Source organism: Podarcis pityusensis, assembly GCF_964106645.2.
Source record: "Podarcis pityusensis genome assembly, chromosome: 15".
NCBI classification, from domain to species: Eukaryota; Metazoa; Chordata; class Lepidosauria; order Squamata; family Lacertidae; genus Podarcis; species Podarcis pityusensis.
In genome coordinates this window covers 2,997,762-3,018,287 of record NC_138040.1, presented here as the reverse complement: position 1 = coordinate 3,018,287, position 20,526 = coordinate 2,997,762, and the positions used below count along the sequence as shown (strand labels likewise).

General features: G+C 46.3%; 1 protein-coding gene across 1 annotated transcript in view; it reads right to left on the bottom strand.

Annotated features, from left to right (window-relative positions):
- ITGAE (integrin subunit alpha E) overlaps window positions 1–20,526 on the bottom strand; it is a gene marked incomplete at its 5' end in the record, with an annotated part of 59,605 nt that overhangs the window by 20,566 nt on the left and 18,513 nt on the right. The window contains 12 exons of the mRNA XM_080983329.1: window positions 151–299; window positions 1,832–1,959; window positions 3,572–3,705; window positions 7,352–7,573; window positions 8,866–9,006; window positions 12,154–12,284; window positions 14,061–14,193; window positions 15,964–16,031; window positions 17,094–17,244; window positions 18,303–18,456; window positions 18,579–18,727; window positions 19,505–19,626. Of these exons, the coding sequence (XP_080839455.1) occupies window positions 151–299; window positions 1,832–1,959; window positions 3,572–3,705; window positions 7,352–7,573; window positions 8,866–9,006; window positions 12,154–12,284; window positions 14,061–14,193; window positions 15,964–16,031; window positions 17,094–17,244; window positions 18,303–18,456; window positions 18,579–18,727; window positions 19,505–19,626 (1,682 nt within the window). The remainder of the gene's footprint in view (window positions 1–150; window positions 300–1,831; window positions 1,960–3,571; window positions 3,706–7,351; window positions 7,574–8,865; window positions 9,007–12,153; window positions 12,285–14,060; window positions 14,194–15,963; window positions 16,032–17,093; window positions 17,245–18,302; window positions 18,457–18,578; window positions 18,728–19,504; window positions 19,627–20,526) is intronic.

Genomic DNA, 20,526 nt, shown 5'->3' with positions numbered 1-20,526 from the left:
CGATGCACGTTGACTTTGCAGCAAAGATGGTGCTCTCAGGCCAACATTTATGACTTAGGGGATTTCCACCACAGTGTCCCTCCCCCCCAATTTTAGCTGCTGCTTGGGTGGGCACCCACAGCGTAGAACTCGCTTTCTTGTTCCACTCACCAGGATGTGGAGCTGCAGTTCGGGACAAGAATCCCCAGTGTAGGAGGTGTCGCTGCTGCTGGAGAATGTTTGGTCCTCAAACTGCATCCTCTTCTTTTCCATCTCAACATCTAAATCCACAGTGTAGCGAAGAAGGAGGTGGGGCAGCCCTAGGAGAAAGAAAGAAACGCTTGGCAGCGGGGAGGATGGTGAAAAAAGTCCAGGGATTAAATTTTTTTTTTTATTATTGTTGTTGTTGTTGTTATACTGCCCTGTACCTGCAGGTCTCAGGGTGTTTCACAGGATAAAATCACAACATAAAAACACAAAATACATAATCAAAATAAAAACAAGATGTCAGGGAACTGACATCGGAGCCAGAGGCGGAGGCAAGACTCTCAAGCGATGCTAGAGAAGGGCCCAGCAGGGAGAGAGGCAGCTCATCAGCTGGGGAAGGAAATCAGCGTAACACCAGGGAGATGGGGGAATCGGCGAAGGGGCTCCAGGACTCCTCGCCGGAGACCAGCGGGGAGAGCACGGGTCCTCCGCTACCCACACCCTCCCTGCGCAGAAGACTTCCGCGCAGGGAGAGTAGGAGGAGACTTGGCGTCAAACAGCTTTTATGCTGGAAAAGGTTTAAGAAACGCCCACTGACGGATTCTGCTAGCGACTGAAACAGCCACGAAGTGAAGTGCTGTCCAGACAGAAAAGGTTTAACCAGGCAACCTAGCCAGGAGTGGCGGCAACTTACGCACGAGCAACCCCTATATTTATTACACAAGAACAACCCAATACAATGGTACCTTGGTTCTCAAACTTATGTTAAATCATTTCTATTAATTTTCCAATAAAAAAACATCCAATTAACATATCAAATTACAATCAATTAAAATAAAAAACTAAAATAAAAAACGACCAAATTATCATCCAAATCATAATTATTAATTTTTCGGAACTTCTCATAGTCTGGACCTTGAAGCGTATCTCCAAATCTCAATCCTGCCTCTCGTTGTTTCCATATTTTCCACATCTCGATTTTAACGCTTTAAAGTTCTCCATCTTTGGCTCTACAATTCTCAATCATGTCAGATATCACATATCCTTTCATCCATCGAGTACAGCTTTATTTGTGTATATATCCTTTGGTTCTCAAACTTAATCTGTTCTGGAAGTTTGTTTGACTTCCGAAATGTTCGAAAACCAAGGCGCAGCTTCTGATTGGTGCAGGTGCCCCGGAAACAACAGCCGACAGCCGCATCGGACATGCGGCTTCCGAAAAACGTTCAGAAACGGAACACTTACTTCTGGGTTTTTGAGAACCAAGGCGCCACTGTAACACCCCCCCCAAAAAAAACACCACATATATTTTAAAAGGGCACTGAATCAATAATCTGCAACCTCCTACAGAAATGTGAACAGAGTTTAAGATTTGGGGTGTGAGAAGCAGAGAGAAATCGACATGGCAGATTCATCCAAAATACAAAGTCTGAATGGAAAATGAGAGCGGACTGCGCCTTTGCTTGACCTCCAACTGTAGCTTTGCAGAGCTGTTAGAGTACTCCACGGCAGCAGAAATATAACTTCCTTTTTGTTTGCCGCTAGAGGAAAATTAAGTGCCAACCGTACGGCACAGCTGCTGCTGCGTCCCTGTTGGGCTAAAGTTAAGCGCTGCTAAAATGCTTGCCATGTGGGTGTTCATTACCTGACCGCACGGTCCCAGGAGGGGAAACCCTATTGAAGCACAATCTGGCCGTAACGACGCCGTCGAAATGGACTATTCTCCCCGGGGTAAAGTGCATGGTGGGTTCCAGTCGAAGAATTGGCCTGGAGCTAAATGGAAGAAGAGGGAAAGAAAGATAGGCTCGGCTTTAAAATCAAACCCCAAAGGCAAATGGAAGCATATAATATTTCAAGGACGGCTACTTTCTTGGCTGCCTCAGCAGAGCTCTACAAATCAGCAGCCGCCTGGGTGATTATGGAGCAGAATATGGTTGGTATTTGGGCAGTGAGATGGGGAAGTGAAAGGGGCACAGTTTAGGGGAGTGGGGAACCTCTTGGGCCAAATGTGGCCCCCCAGGCCTCTCTACCTGGCCCTTGGAACCATCCCTGGGTCTCATCCCTCACTGGCTCTGCTTCACATCCTCCTTAAGTGGCTTTGCCCAGCTGGAAATATGTCTTTGAACTTTGATAATGTCTCTTGCTTGCTGGATGGAGAGTAGAGAGGGGTGTTCGTGTACAAAGCAGCCTCCTATACAATAGGGCTGGGCGATTTCTGGTTTTCAACATCGGAATAAATCACCAGCTAGACATCGCGATATACTGATATATCACGATATCTGTAATAAGGGTGGAGCTATGTAGAGGCATTGGCTGGCTTCAAGGTCCGTCCATCCGTCCCCACATTGTGATTTTTGCAAAGCACACAGACATCCTGATTCGCAATAGATTTGCCAGGTCAAAAATGATGAAACCAATATCATGATATGGATTTGAAATTGGAGGGAAGCGGGTGGCGCTGTGGTGTAAACCACAGAGCCTAGGACTTGCTGATCAAAAGGTCAGCGGTTCAAATCCCTGCAATGGGTTGAGTTCCCTTTGCTCGGTCCCAGCTCCTGCCAACCTACCAGTTTGAAAGCACGTCAAAGCGCAAGTAGATATATAGGTACCGCTCTGGCGGGAAGGTAAACGGCGTTTCCGTGCGCTGCTCTGGTTCGCCAGAAGTGGCTTAGTCATGCTGGCCACATGACCCGGAAGCTGTACGCCGGCTCCCTCGGCCAATAAAGCGAGATGAGCGCCACAACCCCAGAGTCGGCCACGACTGGACTTAACCGTCAGGGGTCCTTTACCTTTTTTTTATTTTTTAGATGATACATCGTCCAGCCCTAACACACATCCTGATTTGCAACATATTGCCAGGTCAAAAATTATGAAACTGATATCGCAATATGGACTTTGAACCGGCTTTGAGCGATATATCGATAAATTGCCCAGCCCTACTGTGCAAAGATTAATTTTTAACCCGTTGCTCTGCCCACTTGTACATCTGCCCACCCCCCACCCTGCCCCAAAAGTTGATCAGAAGGGAAGGAGGTTATTGGGCTGAAAAACATTCCCACTCCTGGTCTGGGAGGGTGGGAAGGCTGAAATTCTCCATCCCTAGCCTAGAAGCTGCTGATTTGATCAGCTCTGTAACATCCAGTCATGCACACCAACACCTGCAACACGGACCCCAAATTGCCAGCCCAAGCCTACCCTCATGACTGCATGGAAAAGGGGGTGAGTTCTGAATTTATTTGGCACGCTGATGCTAGACATGTTTTTCCCCGACAGCTGAAAAATGTTTTTTGTCTACAGAAAAACTCAGCTCAAGAAGACTGCAGACCAGAGGGGTTTTTAGTCTCTCTTTTCCCCAGGAGAAAACCCAAAGATCATTACGACCTACCGGAGCAAAGTAACAGAACCTAATGATCCAACAATAATATCGGGGAGACCGTCCGCAGTGAAGTCCAATCCACCAGCCACGGACCTTCCAAAATACATGAGTCCAGGCGGACCGGTTTGAGCAGCTGTTATCCTCTGGAATCAGAAGAGGGAAATAGAAAAATGGGGTACAGCGGGGGCAGTGTTTAGTGTGCTGAACTAGGGCCCCAGAGACCAGCCTTCAAATCCCTAGTCGTGAAGCATACTTGGTCTCTCGGATTAACCCATCTTACAAGATTGCTGTGCAGGTATAATGGGGTTGGAGCAGGGTTGCCAGCAATAAACTACAGGAAACAGTGTCTGGGCAGAAATCACTGAAACATCCAGGGAAATCTGGACATATGTCAACTGTCTTTTTTTGCGATTTGCCTTTAAAATAGGGAACTTTGGGCAAAACTGAAAAAAAGCTCAACAGCTTTTAGGGAAGCTTTAGGTAAGCTTTTAATGTTTAATAGACTACAGTGGTACCTCAGGTTAAGTACTTAATTCATTCTGGAGGTCCGTTCTTAACCTGAAACCGTCCGTTCTTAACCTGAGGTACCACTTTAGCTAATGGGGCCTCCTGCTACCGCTGCGTTGCCGGAGCACGATTTCTGTTCTCATCCTGAAGCAAATTTCTTAACCTGAAGCACTATTTCTGGGTTAGCGGAGTCTGTAACCTGAAGAGTCTGTAACCTGAAGCATCTGTAACCTGAGGTACCATTGTATTATTAGGGGAAGGGTCATATACCTCAAGGGCAGAGCGTTTTTTTTGCAGGCAGAGAAGACCCCAAGCTCAATCCCCAGCATCCCCAGGTAGGCTTGGGAATGCCCCCTGCCTGAACCACTACCCTGGAGAGCCACTGCCAGTCAGTGTAGACCAGAGCTTTCCAAACGTTTCATGTTGGTGACACACTTTGTAGACATGCATCATTTTGCGCGACACAGCAATCCAGTTTTGTGAGCAAACCGGAGGTTAAACTAGGGCCAGTGGTCAGCAAACTTTTTCAGCAGGGGGCCGGTCCACCGTCCCTCAGACCATGTGGTGGGCTGGACTATACAGTGGTACCTCAGGTTACATATGCTTCAGGTTACAGACTCCGCTAACCCAGAAATATTGCTTCAGGTTAAGAACTTTGCTTCAGGATGAGAACAGAAATTGTGCTCCGGCACAATTTCTCTGCGGCGTGGCAGCAGCAGGAGGCCCCATTAGCTAAAGTGGTGCTTTAGGTTAAGAACAGTTTCAGGTTAAGTACAGACCTCCAGAATGAATTAAGTTCTTAACCCGAGGTACCACTGTAAATCAAAATTCCTATCCTCGTGGCTCTGAACAAAGGGCTGTTTTGAACAGCAACATAGGAAGCTGACTTATCACATGAGTGAAGCAGTCGAGAAAATGGTTTTCTTGTTCGAAGAAAACAGTTCCCTGACTCAGGTCTCTGGGTAACAAAACTGGCCTTTGAGAAAGTAGCTTCTTTCCCACTAATGAGAGATAAGCTCATGAGTACCAGCGCCTGTGTTGTCTGAAAAGTTGCTGGGCTGAAGGTCAAGCTTTGAGGCTTGCTAATTTAAAACACTTCAATGCCACTTTTTAAAGTTTCGGCTTTCCCCAAAGCATTATGGGTGCTGAGAGAGTTATTAGGATGCCTCTGTGCCCCCTCACAGAGTTATAATTGCAAGAGAGCCTTGTTAAACCACTCTGCATATTTTATCTTTGTGTGGGGAATGAGATGTCATGTGTGTGTGTGTGTCTCCAAACCATTTTCAGCACCTTAACAAACTACAGTTCCCAGAATCCTTGGGGGGGGAGCTCTGGCTGTTTAAAGTGGCATGGTTGTGCCTGTTTTAAATGTATGGTATGTTTTGGGTCTTAAAAGCTTCTAGACTGGCTATCTAGAGATATCCCTCTACCCTTTTGTTTCTCCATAATTGGAAAGGGGGACGCCCAGAGCAGCTGACTCACACAGAGTCAGACCAGGGAGCCTCCTCTGCAGGTGGATATGTTGCGCTCGCCTTGCGGGGGGCTTTAAATGATTATGAAGACTCCTTTTATTTCTCATGGCACACTGGCTAGTCCCTCACAGCGCACCTTTTAACTGTCCCATGCAAGGGAAACCCTCTTCCATTATTTAATTATTGCAATTATATCCTTAAAGGTAAAGGTAAAGGTACCCCTGCCCGTACGGGCCAGTCGTGTCCGACTCTAGGGTTGTGCGCCCATCTCACTTAAGAGGCCGGGGGCCAGCGCTGTCCGGAGACACTTCCGGTCACGTGGCCAGCGTGACAAAGCTGCTGTGGCGAGCCGGCACCAGCGCAGCACACGGAAACGCCGGCACAGCAGCAGCAGGAGGCCCCATTAGCTAAAGTGGTGCTTCCGGTTAAGAACAGTTTCAGGTCAAGTACAGACCTCCGGAACGAATTAAGTACTTAACACGAGGTACCACTGTATTTTGAAAAAAAAAAAAAAAATGAACGAATTCCTATGCCCCACAAATAACCCAGAGATGCATTTTCAGTAAAAAGGCACATTCTACTCATGTAAAAACACGCTGATTCCCAGACCGTCCGCAGGCTGGATTGAGAAGGCGATTGGGCCGGATCCAGCCCCTGGGCCTTAGTTTGCCTACCCATGAACTAGCCCCTTTCCAGCCCCGGGAAGAGTGTGGGGAGCATTCGTGCAACACACCTGCACACTGCAACCGACACACTAACGTGTCGCGACACACAGTTTGGAAAGCTCTGGTGCAGACAGGACTGAGGAAGGTGGAGCAACTGTCTAACTCAGTATACGATATACAATATATCTTTATTGTCATTGTCCCATGCAGGACAATGAAATTGCAAAACTACATAAAACTACTACAAAACTACATAAAACATTCAAAAACCCTTAAAAACTCTAAAACCCTATTTTAAAATACACTATACTGTAGAAACCCCTTATGCTGCGTTTAGAACCAGAATTGTATTTGCATAGAAACTGTTTTTCAGGTGGCTAGTCCTGGCCTTTATAACCCTATACCTTCTTCCAGAAGGCAGAAGCTGAAAGAGATCATTTCCGGGGTGCGTACTATCCTGTGCTATCTCCGCCGCTTTCTTATGGCACCTGGCAGCATACAGTGGTGCCTCGCAAGACGAAATTAATCCGTTCCGCGAGTGTCTTCGTCTAGTGGTTTTTTCGTCTTGCGAAGCAACCCTATTAGCGGCTTAGCGGATTAGCGCTATTAGCAGTTTAGCAGCTATTAAAGGCTTAGCGGCTTAGCGGCTTAGCTGCTAAAAGGCTATTAGCAGCTTAGAAAAAGGGGGGGGGGGAGCGGAAAAAAAATCTCAAGACTCGCAAGACATTTTCGTCTTGCGAAGCAAGCCCATAGGGAAATTCGTCCTGCGAAGCAACTCAAAAACGGAAAACCCTTTCATCTAGCGGGTTTTCCGTCTTGCGAGGCATTCGTCTTGCGGGGCACCACTGTAGATTTGATCTAAGGTGGGAAGAGTGCACCCATTTATTCTCTCTGCAGTCTTTACAACCCTGGATAGCATTGTTTTTTCCCTGGCCATGCAGCTCACAGACCATAACTCAGCATAAGGCAGCTTCCTATGTTGTTTTGATGCCCTGCAAACTAAGCAGAGGGAAGGCTCAATAAATGGCCAACATGGTCTAATCTCCTTGTAAACAAATCAGGAGGGATGCTCAATAAACAAGCCGTCTGGAAGCAGTGTCTCCCTCTTTCTTTCTCCGAAATACTATTCCACAAGGCCCCCTTACCTGGGAGAAGGGATCCCGCAAACCCTCCTTGCCGCCATTAAAGATGTAAACACTGCCAAAAGAGTTGGGGCTTGACCCATGGTCCTCGAGGGGTGCGCCGATGGCAACATCTCCAAAACCGTCCTGGTCCACGTCACCAATGCTAGCCATGGCAAATCCAAACCTGGAGAAAAGGGACCCCAGCTGGCCCTGTAAATGTCTCTGTAGAGTAAAATTGTTGGCCTGGGAGAAAGCAGGAGAGAGGGGGAAAGGGGAAAGTTACATGAAAGTGCTTTTTGTCTGCTGCTTCCACCTGTTGGTGGAGGTTCCTTCAACTGAATTTACCTGAATTGTGTGTAAGGAGGTTCCTTCAAGTGAACTCAAGCCTTTAACAGCTTGGGACCAGTTTACTTGAGGCATCCCCTTACCCCATCACTGAAATCTGCAGAACTGGTACAGTTACAAGTGCCACGTGATTCTAATTCTGCTCTTGTAAGAAATCAATCTTTTAGCATGGCAAATGCCTTCACTGTACTCTTTTTGGATATATAATTTTTTTATTGAGTTTTCATTTTTCTACATTTCAAATCAAATTTTTTTACAAACTTTGAAATATCCAACGGCTTCCCTTCTTCTCCTTCCATGGTTCATATCATACTTTCCTGCCTATTTTACTAGAACCATTCAAATCAATTTTCCACTTTTACATCAATCAAATATTATTTACTCTGTTGAATTGATCTTAACGCTGCCAGCGTTTTCAGCTGTGTACAATTATTGTGTACAATTCAATAAATATTTTCCACTCTTCTTTAAAAATACTTTCTTCTTGCTCTCTTATTCTGAGGGTTGAACCTGCAAGTTCTGCATATTCTAAGTTGCCAAACCTCTTTGCAAGGGACCTCGCTCACTTTCCATTGGAAACTGGATGGGCCTGTTGGGAACTTGCTTTCATTGCTGCCGGACCCCTTGGCTTCCTGGTCACCCCCAGGACCTTCGAGCTACCCCATAAATCCCAAAAGCAGCAGCCGGGTTGCTGCGATCGCAGCGCCCTCTTCCTTCTCCCCTCATGGCAAACTGGAACATTTTTTGTTCAGGGAAAGCTATCCAAAACATGTCAAAGTTGATAGGTGTTTTAATTAGTTCCCCCCCCCCCCAAGCCTAACCACTGATTTTAACTATATTTGTATTTTTTATTTTTTTAATACTCATTTTAACTTTGTCTTTTGCTGGCAACCCTTTCCCCCCCTTTGGTAAACTGCTTAGAGTTTCCGCTTACAATCAAGCAGAATACTGTACACATTTTGTGAAATAAAAATAAATAATAAATGCATTTGGAAGGACTCTCTTGGTCGTTCCACTGCCCTCGGATTTCGGAGCAACGGGAGAGGGCATTTTCTGCGGCAGCTCCTAAGAATTGTGTAGAATTCTGTCTGCTGAAGACACTCTTCTGTATTAAACTGATTAGTAGTAAACAGGCAGCCTGTGCAATCTTTTTAGCACAGGTGTAAAATGTGAACAGTAGGATGTTTTACCTGGCTATCCAAGCGATAAAGGTAAACCTTTCCTTCCTCCCCTTGCATATGGAAAAATGGAGCTCCAACAAGCAGGTGATCTGTAACCCCATCCAGGTCGATGTCCAACAGGCAGAGCTCGGAGCCAAAATAGGACCCAACCTGCAGTCCAAGAGAACAAACACTGATGGGATTTCTATGCCGAACGCTTCCAAACGCTGACCACAAAAAGGCATCCACTTTCTATTTCTATCTATCTATCTATCTATCTATCTATCTATCTATCTATCTGTCTGATATAGATATATACAAAGAATATGGATATGCTTGATTTAAGTTTTGCTCTCGAGGGCTGAAAGCAATTTGCTTTTATAATCAGAGAATTCAAGATTTAAACAGCCACAATTTTATTTATTAAATTTGTGTACCGCCCTTCATCCGAAGGTCACAGGGCAGTTCACAACATGAAAATTCAAAACGAGAACACAAAATACGTAATAAAAACAAGAAAAAAGCCAAAACCAACCCAAAAACTCCCTTCTCACAAACACATTTTTAAAGACATAGAATGTTAATCAGCCAAATGTTAAAGAATTAAAGAGAAACATGTTTCCTGGGTGCCTAAAGATAGGTAATGAAGGCACCAGACAAGCCTCCCTGGGGAGAGCGCTCCACAGTGTTCGATGTAAGGACAGAAATGGCTTAATTGATTTTCCTAATATGCTGCTGCCGCCGCCGCCGCTGTCTACTAATTTTTCCCTCACAACATGACTAGTAGAAACAAAGGTGGGCAACTCTACAAGGGCCACAAACCAATGGTGGGCAAGGCCAGAAGCAGACAGAGAGTCAGGATGATGTCAGCAGCTCCTGGCTGGTTACCCAGGAAAGCATAAAGACAATGAAAAGTTTCTTACAGTCCTTTTTTGATTCAAACTTTACAGTGAGAGGCTATAGAACCCAGTCTCTTGGATAATGGCGCTGTCCCGGGTGAATCTCCACCCCCTGCTCTCCCACTTCTTCATTCGTCATCACCATCATCTCCTCTATGTGCCCTCTGCCTTTGAGCTCTTTGCTCTCCTACTTTCAAGGCCCGCCAGGTTCTGGGAGATGGAGGGTCTGGGATGCTTTCTAATGACAATGTGTCAGCCGGGTGTTGCTCTGGCTCTCCTATGATTTCCCAGCTTTTCCCCTCATCTGCCTCTGAGCTGCTACCTCCCTCAAATCCCTGTTGTAAATCTATACTGTCTTCCTCTTCCTCCTCCCTGGTAGGGTCCGGATGGGGAGGCGGTCTCCAGCAGTCCTTCTCTGCCCAGTCCCTGACACAGAGCGATTAATGCACAACTTATCTCTATATAGTAGGCTAGTTTCTATCCTTGCCAACAAAGGCCCACATAGTTAAAGCTTTGGTTTTCCCAGTAGTGATGTATGGAAGTGAGAGCTGGACCATAAAGAAGGCCGATCGCTGAAGAATTGATGCTTTTGAATTCTGGTGCTGGAGGAGACTCTTGAGAGGACTGCAAGAAGATCAAACCTCTCCATTCTGAAGGAAATCAGCCCTGAGTGCTCACTGGAAGGACAGATCCTGAAGCTGAGGCTCCAAGACTTTGGCCACCTCATGAGAAGAGAAGACTTCCTGGAAAAGACCCTGATGTTGGGAAAGATGAAGGGCCCAAGGAGAAGGGGACGACAAGATGGTTGGACAGTGTTCTCTAAGCTACCAGCATGAGTTTGACCAAACTGCAGGAGGCAGTGGAAGACAGGAATGCCTGGCGTGCTCTGGTCCAGGGGGTCACGAAGAGTCAGACACGACTAAACAACTAAACAACGACAACAACAAGTTTCTATCCACAGTCATGAACCCCTTTTCTAGTCTTTATCTGGGCAAGCGAAGGGGCACAAGCAGAGCTCAAGGGCACATTTCCAGACAGGCAAACACATGCAAGGAGGGTGTGAAGCCGGGCTGGTGAGGAGAGCGAATAAACATGTAAACTTAATAGGCTGTATCATAACAACTGCAAAGTTATTTACTAGAAACTACTCTTCAAAAATTAGATACAGCTTCTCATAGTGTCAAAATCAACATTGTGACATATTATATTAAAATGTAGCTTATTCAGTTGACAACCAAGCCCAGTATGTACAAAATACAAATCCTATTTTGTCAGTGCCGTAATACATTCATTTCTAATTTCTTCATCTTCTCTTGTATTTTTCTGTCTGAACTATTCCTTAGAAGAGTGACATGAAATAATCTTCTAAGTATCTAATCTATCAAGCTGGTAGACAAAAGAAACTGGCACTGTTAGATGGCTGGCACAGGCAGACAAGACAAGGATTACTGGATATTCCCGTTTTGCCCGAAGGGGCTTCATCAGCTGTGCGTAACTCTAAATCGTATAAACAGAGACACTTTGTAATATAATAGCTACACAAATTCCAAAGAAACATACAAGGATATAAATGCACATGTATATAACAAGGAATCCAGGAATCCTTGCCTTGTCTGCCTGTGCCAGCATCTACCAGTGACAGTTTATTTTGGTTTTGGTGAGGAGAGTGGCCTGGGTCAGGCTTTGGGGGCTCAGCTTTCTCCCCCCTTGGCCATAGATAAGCAGTATAAAGAGAAAGCAGTCTCTTACCAGTAACAGAAATGTTTAATGAATGCAGCAAAAGAACAAGCGGCCGTTCTCGGAGTGCACTTCCCTCTAGTCACTTCCGTCCTCCCGTCTCCTAGCCACCTGATTTCTCAACCACTGAGCCTTTTGCGAAGCCACGTTATCTAATCTTGGGACTGAGAAGCTGCACATCTTCCAGTGAGAGAGAGCCTGCTATCTCACTCTCTTCCCTTTCTTCTCCTTGCTGTTCACCTCCCGGTTCTGCCCAGCTATTATCTTCCAAACTGTGACCCTCGGCAAACCGTTGTTCCAAATCAACTATTGTGGAGTTTCGGGATTCTGGCCATGAGCAGGGGAAGGGGTAGGATCCCACCATTTCTCATCAGAGTTGTACTCCTCAGCCTGGTCTCGGGGGGGGGGGCAGAGAGGATGTGGCTAAGGAGGAAGAATGGTCTGGGGAGAGCCCACAGGGTCCTGAGGTCCCCAACCCTGAGCTAGAGACAAGGCTGCCATTATTAAAATGAAATCATGTATGTGCTTTGGTTTGTAGAACAACAGCTAAACGATTTCTTAAGTGGTCCAGCAAAACCAGCCTGGCATCCAGAAGGGCACTGATCCAGGAAATGCCTAAGAGAAAATGAGAAGACGAGGAGGATCCAAGGCAGGCGCTGTGGAAGATCCAGCAATGATATACCTGTTCCCCGTGGAGGATCTGCTTTAAACGGTCTCCTTCAAACACCATCACTTTCCCCTTGATGCTGTGTCGAGGGGCCCCTGCCACGACCAAAGTGCCGCGTGCCGTGTCGATCGCGCCCACGCTGTAGCCTGGAGGAGAAAGAGACCAGAAGCAGAACTTCCTCAAGGTCAAGAAGAAGATGGGAAGCTGGTGGGACTTTTAAACACAAAGGACAATGCAGAGCGATAGATGGATAGACGGTTGGTTTTTGGGTTCTCTCGTTTCTCCCTCCTCATCAGTTTATGAGTGCATAAAGGGGTCAGCAAACTTTTCCAGCAGGGGGCCGGTCCACTGTCCCTCAGACCATGTGGTGGGCTGGACTATATTTGAGGGGGGGATGAACGAATTCCTATGCCCCACAAATAACCCAGAGATGCATTTTAAATAAAAGGACACATTCTACTCATGTAAAAACATGCTGATTCCCAGACTGTCCGTGGGCCAGATTTAGAAGGCGATTGGGCAGGATCCGGCCCCCGGGCCTTAGTTTCCCTACCCATGGCATAGACAGTGCTTTTTTTTCTGGGGGGACGCAGGGGGACTCATACCCCTAAACATTCTGTGAATCTAACTGCAGAAGAAACCCAAACATTTAAAATTTTTAGTTTCTTCTCTAGCACGGTGAATCGTCAGCGCCACCACTAAGAAGGCCCTCTGCCTGGTTCCCTGAGTTATGTTATCATTATTATTCACCTATATATGTCTTATATTTATGTTATTTCTTTCTTACTATCCTGTGCTTGACGTAGTATGTGTTGATGATGTGATATACAGTGGCACCTCGGGTTAAGTACTTAATTCGTTCCGGAGGTCCGTTCTTAACCTGAAACTGTTCTTAACCTGAAGTACCACTTTAGCTAATGGGGCCTCCTGCTGCCACCGCGCCACCAGAGCACGATTTCTGTTCTCATCCTGAAGCAAAGTTCTTAACCTAAAGCACTATTTCTGGGTTAGTGGAGTCTGTAACCTGAAGCGTATGTAACCTGAGGTACCACTGTAAGAGAAAAGCAATTAAAAAAAAAAAGAGTGGAAACTTTTCGGGGGGGGGCGGAGCACTACGCCACTACCAGCCATTGGCTCTGGCTCCCCCTACTGTTCGTCTCCCTGCCTGCCACCCTACCAGTCCCAAATGGGCACTGGCAGCTGCTGCATCCAGGAACAGATGGAGGGACCAGGTTCCTTGTCAAATCAATCTCCCCACCCCCCTGCCTGGGGACTCTGCCTTGTGAGGGTAGGTCAGGGCAAAAGTCAGAAAACGGTTGTGACGAAAGAAAGCTGGTCCTCTTCCCATACCTAACTCCTTGAACATAGATGAGGATAGATGACTCTGTCAGCAATGAAGATATATATCTCAATGTCCTTCTACGGGCCAAGAGTTGCATTGATCTGTTTGTTCTCACACTCCCAGTCGATCAGAGCTAAGTGGATGAAACCCATTCATTCGAAGCCAATTGAAAAGGCTGTGGCGCAGTGGCAGAGAACCTGCTTTGCATGCAGAAGGTCGCGAGTTTGATCCCCAGCATCTCCAGTTAGGACTGAGAAAATGATCCTTTGCTGGAAATCCCAGAGAGCTGGACCAGTGGTCTGACTCAGTATAACGTAACTTCCTACGTTCCTGTTTACCTCAACCCTTAATACCGAACCACAAAGACTAGAATCTTGCTTTCTTTATAAGGGAACTCAATGGCAGTGTGCCTGCTTTGCATGCAGAAGGTTTGATCCTCCTGCAGGCAACGCTCTGTGCTGACAATATGGAGCTAGATAGATCGACTGTCAGACCCTGGGAAAAAGTAGCTTCCTGTGTCCCTGAAAGTCAAAACATTCAGAGGAGCTGCAGAACAACAGTCATCTGAGAGGGTCCTTACCTAAATAGCCGTTTTTTGCACCAGTAGTGCCCATTGACTCGTTCAAGAAAACCACGGTGTTGTCTGCCATGTCATAGAGAAGAATCCCTCCGGCCCAGTCAAACGCTCCCACAGCACCAAAAAGTATATAGCGCTGAAACAGATAGCAGTTGGGTCAGTGAAAGTTTAGCCATTAGATATATAGATAATAATAATAATAATAATAATAATAATAATAATTTATTATTTATACCCCGCCCATCTGGCTGGGCTTCCCCAGCCACTCTGGGCAGCTTCCAAAAAAATATTAAAATACTGTAGTACATCAAACATTAGAAGCTTCCCTAAACAGGGCTGCCTTCAGATGTCTTCTAAAAGTCTGGTAGTTGTTCTTCTCTTTGACATCTGGTGGGAGGGCATTCCACAGGGCAGGTGCCACTACCGAGAAGGCCCTCTGCCTGGTTCCCTGTAGCTTGGCTTCTCCCAGTGAGGGAACCGCCAGAAGGCCCTCAGTGCTGGACCTCCGTGTCCGGGTAGAACGATGGGGGTGGTGAACGCTGATAGATAGATAGATAGATAGATAGATCCCCTGCTTCTCTCTCTCTCTCATCTGTCTATCTATCTATCTATCGATCTGGGTTCCTTTTTATTCGTTATCCCCACCTAAATCGGGGGCATCCTGATACAATAATAATAATGATAATGATAAATTTTTATTTATACCCTGCCCTTCCTGGTTAAAAACTGGGCTCAGGGCGGCTAACAACAAATTTAAAACACTTAATTAGAAAAGCAGCATAAAATACAGTATAAAAACATGAATAGCAATAAAATTCAAAAATCAATTAGATAATCCCCAGGGCTAGCTGGCTGAATTGGTCCTACTTGGGCCAGCGAGGAGGCCAGGGGAGAATTAGCTGTGGGGTGTCAGAGCGGGTGATCTTCATAAAAGGGAAATAAAAGATCCGGCTGAATTCAAATTAAAGGCCAGGTGGAATAGCTCTGTCTTACAGGCCTGAAGGAAGGAGGTTAAATCCTGATATGGATTAGGGTTGTCATATTCCCCAAAGTGAAAATCCAGACAAAGTTAGTAGCCCTAATATAGATCAAAGGAATAGGAGGAAATCAGATCCTGTCATGTGTTGCAATAAATCAATGTTTTGTTTTGTTTTAAAATGTTATTTTAGTATTTAATATTGTTTTTGTTTTGAATTACATACGGTGGGGGGCGGGTGCACCATAATATTTTCAGTAGCCGCTGGTAAGCCTTTTCCTCTATTAATTTAGGTAATCCTCTTTTCTAAAGCCCTTCAAGTTAGTGGCCATCTTTGTTTCTTGCAGGGAGTGAGTTTCAGGGTCTAACTATGTGCCGTGTGAAGAAGTCCTTTCTTCTGTCTGTCTTGGTAGCTGTAGTCCCACGACAACTAGAGAACCACAGGCTGCTCATCCTTGGTTTAAGAAGGTCTATGCCCAACTAAAGCTGAGGCTCCAAGACTTTGGCCACCTCATGAGAAGAGAAGACTCCCTGGAAAAGACCCTGATGTTGGGAAAGATGGAGGGCACAAGGAGAAGGGGACGACAGAGGACGAGGTGGTTGGACAGTGTTCTCGAAGCTACCAGCATGAGTCTGACCAAACTGCGGGAGGCAGTGGAAGACAGGAGGGCCTGGCGTGCTCTGGTCCAGGGGGTCACGAAGAGTCGGACACGACTAAATGACTAAATGACAACAACAACATGTCCAACGAAACTTGAAATTAAATAGGTCTTTTAAAAAAAGCAAAGAAACTCAGATAGCACTGGCTGGCCAGTAAGTTCATAATTCCTGCGTTGCGGCGGGTTGGACTAGATGACCCTCAGGTCCCTTTCAACTCTAGAATTTTTTCTATTGCCCACCTCCCAAAAAACACCAACACCACATTTTTACCTCATGCAGGAGGTGAACGCTGAAGCCACTTTGGGCCAGGTCGAATTCCAAGATGGCACCTTCCGTTCCTGAGAAGGAAAGTCAGTGAGGTATTTCTGAGAGGGCCAAAGCTCAATAGCAGAACACCTGCTTTGCATGCAGAAGGTCCCAGGTTAAATCTTTGGCGTCTCCAGTTAGGGCTGAGAAATATTCCTTGCCTAAAACTCTGGCGAGTCCCTGCCAGTCAGGGTAGACAATTTTATTTTGTATGCTGCCTTCTCACACAGTTCAAACCATGCTCAAGGCGGCTTGCGACCAAGGGCGGGAATTAGATAACTACAACATAACAAAAGTAGTCATGAAAATTAAATAAGACATTAGAGAACTTTAAAGTGATAAGACCAGAAGGCGGAAAATATGAAAACGAGAAGAGGCAGGACTGAAGATTTGGAGATATGCTTCAGAGGTCCAGACTATGGGGAGCCCGGAAAAATTAATAATTACAATTTGGACTACAGTTTGGTCTTTTTTTTAAATTTAAGTTTCTTGTTTATAATTGGATTATGATGCGGTTATGTTGATTGGCTGTTTTTATTGGAAAATCAATAAAAATGATTTTTTTAAAAAGAAAAATAAATAAGACATTAAAAAAATTCACAACCAAATGGAACAATTTCCACATAAATCAGAACAAGATCTAAAACAAAGATGCAAAAAACCAACAGCAACCCCCCCACACACAGCAACCCCCCCCAGCCCCAAAGGACCAATGGTCTAAGTTGCTATAAGACAGCTTCCTATATCAACCCTTTATTCAGGACCATGAGGAGTAGCACCTTACTTTATTTTTAAAGCCCTGTTTTGCATGGCAGGTTTAAACCCCAGCACCTCCAGGTATGGTTAGGAATGTTCTGGAGAGCTGCTGCCAGTCAGAGCAGGCAAACTGGGCTAGATGAACCAACGATCCGATCTGGTGTGAGGAAACTTCTGATGTTCTGCTCAGGAGGACATCCTGGCTCATAGCTTACTCTCTTAACTATACATTGAAAAAGGGGACGTACAGACTTTTAGTTTCCTTTGGGTTTGTTCCCCTTCAGCTCACCTTTGGTTTAAGGCAGCTTTGCCTAAGAAGAAATACCCCAGTGCCTCACCTTCAATGCCAATGATCTTCTCTTGCAACATGGAAAGGAGGACGGCCAGGGCAGAATAATTTGTCACGCGGAAGAGGTGACTTTCATCGGGGTCAGAGGCGATCAGCTGCAGCTCCTGCAGTGCTTTTGGCTTCTCGAAGGCCTCCCCGACCTGTAGAGGACACCCCAACCCAGGGCAATACTGGATTTGAATTTTATTATTACAGTCACAGACCAGTTCCAGCTCACTTACAATGTTACCGGAAAAATCCGAGGGCTCCCTTGGACAAAAACAAAGACACCAACCAGGATAACTTGGAGCAAAACAGCAGCCTGTAGGCTTGGCCTTTATTGAACTGTTGCAACAGGGTGTTCCCCTCACTTGCAGGAGAGAGGAAAGACCCAGAAAGATGGTGTGCAAGACCTTATAAAAACTTTTGAAATTCCCACCCTGTAGATCAAGCCCACCCCCAGAAACATCATGCATACATTACAGAAAGGAGGGGTTGACATCATGCATACATTACAGAAAGGAGGGGTTGACATCATGCATACATTACAGAAAGGAGGGGTTGAGGGAGGAGTTGTGGTGGTAACCTGAGTGTCCTGTCACCTGGCTGGTTCCTCCTTCCCCCCCCCCCCCCCGCCCATGAGTCACTTCCAGGAGACAAAGGGGAGTTGGCAGTTTCCTGCCCCCAGAGGGAAGATCTGATCATTGTCCTTTGTTTCAGTCCATGCTGAATCCACTCCCATATGCAAGTTCTTTGTGATCTTGGTGGTCTTCTGTCTAGGACCATCAGGGTTGGCATAACAACTGGGCAGGGCTCCTGTGGATGTGCTGGGATGGTGAAGGGATTATGGCTGACCAGAACCAAGCCACCCCCCTTTGATAGTCCTTGTCATATGGAGTAAAATAAAAATGGAACAGTGCAAATCCAATGTATGGTTGATTTTTCTATGAATTTATAACAGAAGTGTGGCATATGTAGTGTGTGAGTGTGAGTGTGTGAAGTTTGTACAAACTGAATGATTGGGGTGGGGGGTTCCTGCTACACAATACAGTCATACCTCGGGTTGAATGTGCTTCAGGTTGAGCGCTTATTATTATTATTATTTCCCTTCACATGACCAAAACCCACCTCCCCAACCTGATGTCATGCCAAAGAATTCAGGTTCTGATATGTCCAGTGGAAAAATGCCTGTAAGATCCTTGCTGAACCCAAAGCTCACCCCAATGGCGTAACGTGTGATGCCTGCCTCCCTGGTCGAACTGATCACCGTTTCTATGTCCAAGGGGTCCAAAAAAATCTCCCCATCTGTCAACACAACTATGATCTTCAAGGCATTCAGCTGCGACCCATAATTTGGGTTGAAGATGGAATCTCTGTTTAAAAAAGAAAAGGGGAAAGAAATGACTGTTTGGTTTGCAAGCTTTGGGGCAGAATATCCCAGAAGCAGACCTCTGGGTCACACAGAGTTCTTCCTCAGGGGTTCCCGTTAACTCACAGGACATGCTGGATGGCGGATGCAGTCCAGGTCGTGTTGCGCACTTGAGTCATGGCCTTAATTTTTTCCAGGGCGGCGCTGCCCCTCTCCTCTTGCAGGTCGAATTCTGTCTGGATGATGTCTCCATACTGAACCAAGGCGAAGACGCACTGGAATAAAGAAGGAAACTGTGTGAGCAGGCAGAGATTGCGTTCAGGAGATGACACACCCGCCCTGGTCCCTGGCAGAACCCCGGCACCGTTGTTATAAGAATTTAAGGTCTCAAATATGTAAATTAAATGTACAAGGCAAACATGTACATAAACCGCATGTCTGAAACAGTACAGGAAGAGAGTCCTGAAACCGTTTTGACTCTCCCAAACTGACCAAATGTTTCTCTGCAAGGAGGGAGGAAATGAAAAAACCTCCCCATTGTCTCTGCGCTCACAACTCCTGCCTTAAGGGCACATTTAAGGTATGAATAGGGTGAGCCTGTGACCTGGCTCAGGAATTAAGTGTTTATCATTACAAAAGAAAGGCCAGCCTAGCCAGGTGATCCAATCAGTGACCATTGACAGGTTTTCTGCCAGACAAGATTTTGCTGGAAACCACCTCTTTCTGTGAGGGATGTATGATGTTTCTGGGGGTTTTCTGGAGCTTGAGGGTGGGCAATTTCAAAAGTCTACATAAGGGTGGGCACCCCTTTGTTCTGGGTTCCTCCTCCCTCCTGTGTGTGGTGAGTGAGGACCCTGTTGCAACAGTTTTAATAAAGATCAGGCTTACTAGCTGCTTTGCTTCTCACTGTTCTCTGGTTGGCCTCTGTTATTTTCTCCTACCGATAGGGAACCCACTTAAGGACTCTACACGGGCTCTTGGATACGCCATAAGGGAAAACGGGCAGGTTTTGTTACAACACCATCATGAACCCAAAAGGCAGAGGCAGTCACCTCCAAACACTTCTCGTAGGACGTCTTCACCAAGCTGTAGGTGAAATTCCTGGCTCGCTCGAAGTCCGGCGGGTCGATGCTCCCAGAGCCGTCCAGGACCAAGGCAATCTCAGTCCTCAGGTCTGCCGCGGAAAAGATCATGAGATGGACCGTGGAAAGAGCCCTTACCGGACTAATTTTTAATACATGATTTTTAAAAGTGAGAGGTTTGGGGGCCATTCTATACCCTTGGACCAAGGCACCCTGCTCTCTAAGCACAAATGGCTGTGGACTGCTGTGGTTGCTCAGTAGTGAGGTAAAGGTAAAAGGACCCCTGACCATTAGGTCCAGTCGTGACCGACTCTGGGGTTGTGGCGCTCATCTCGCTTTATTGGCCGAGGGAGCCGGCTTACAACTTCCGGGTCATATGGCCAGCAGGACTAAGCCGCTTTTGGCGAACCAGAGCAGCGCACGGAAACGCTGTTTACCTTCCCGCTGGAGTGGTACCTATTTATCTACTTGCACTTTGACGTGCTTTTGAACTGCTAGGTTGGCAGGAGCAGGGACCGAGCAACGGGAGCTCACCCCGTCGTGGGGATTCGAACTGCCGACCTTATGATCGGCAAGCCCTAGGCTCTGAGGTTTAACCCACAGCGCCACCTGCATCCCTGCTCAGTAGTGAAGTGGGTGGCAAAGCCCAGGGTTTTTCCTAGGGTGGGTCCCCCAAAACTTGTTGAGGTTTATTTGGGAGATCGGCCCAAAATTTGTTGAGTTTTTTTTCCAAAATCATGGGTAAAAATGCCCCCAAAGGGTATTGCAGGGAGGGGCAAGCTTTTGTTAGGTAGGCCAGAACCTCAGTTAATTAAGTATTTTTAATGCTTTTCAATACTTTTTGAGGATTATGGGAAGCTGTGTGCTTGGCTTCGCCCATGGTGAGACTTTAGCCTGTGGATGTTCAGAAACCCTCTCCGCTATAATAATGACTTTTGGTATTTGAGACCAGTTCTGTGCTACTGAGCCCTAGGCCAAGACCGCAGCCGTCA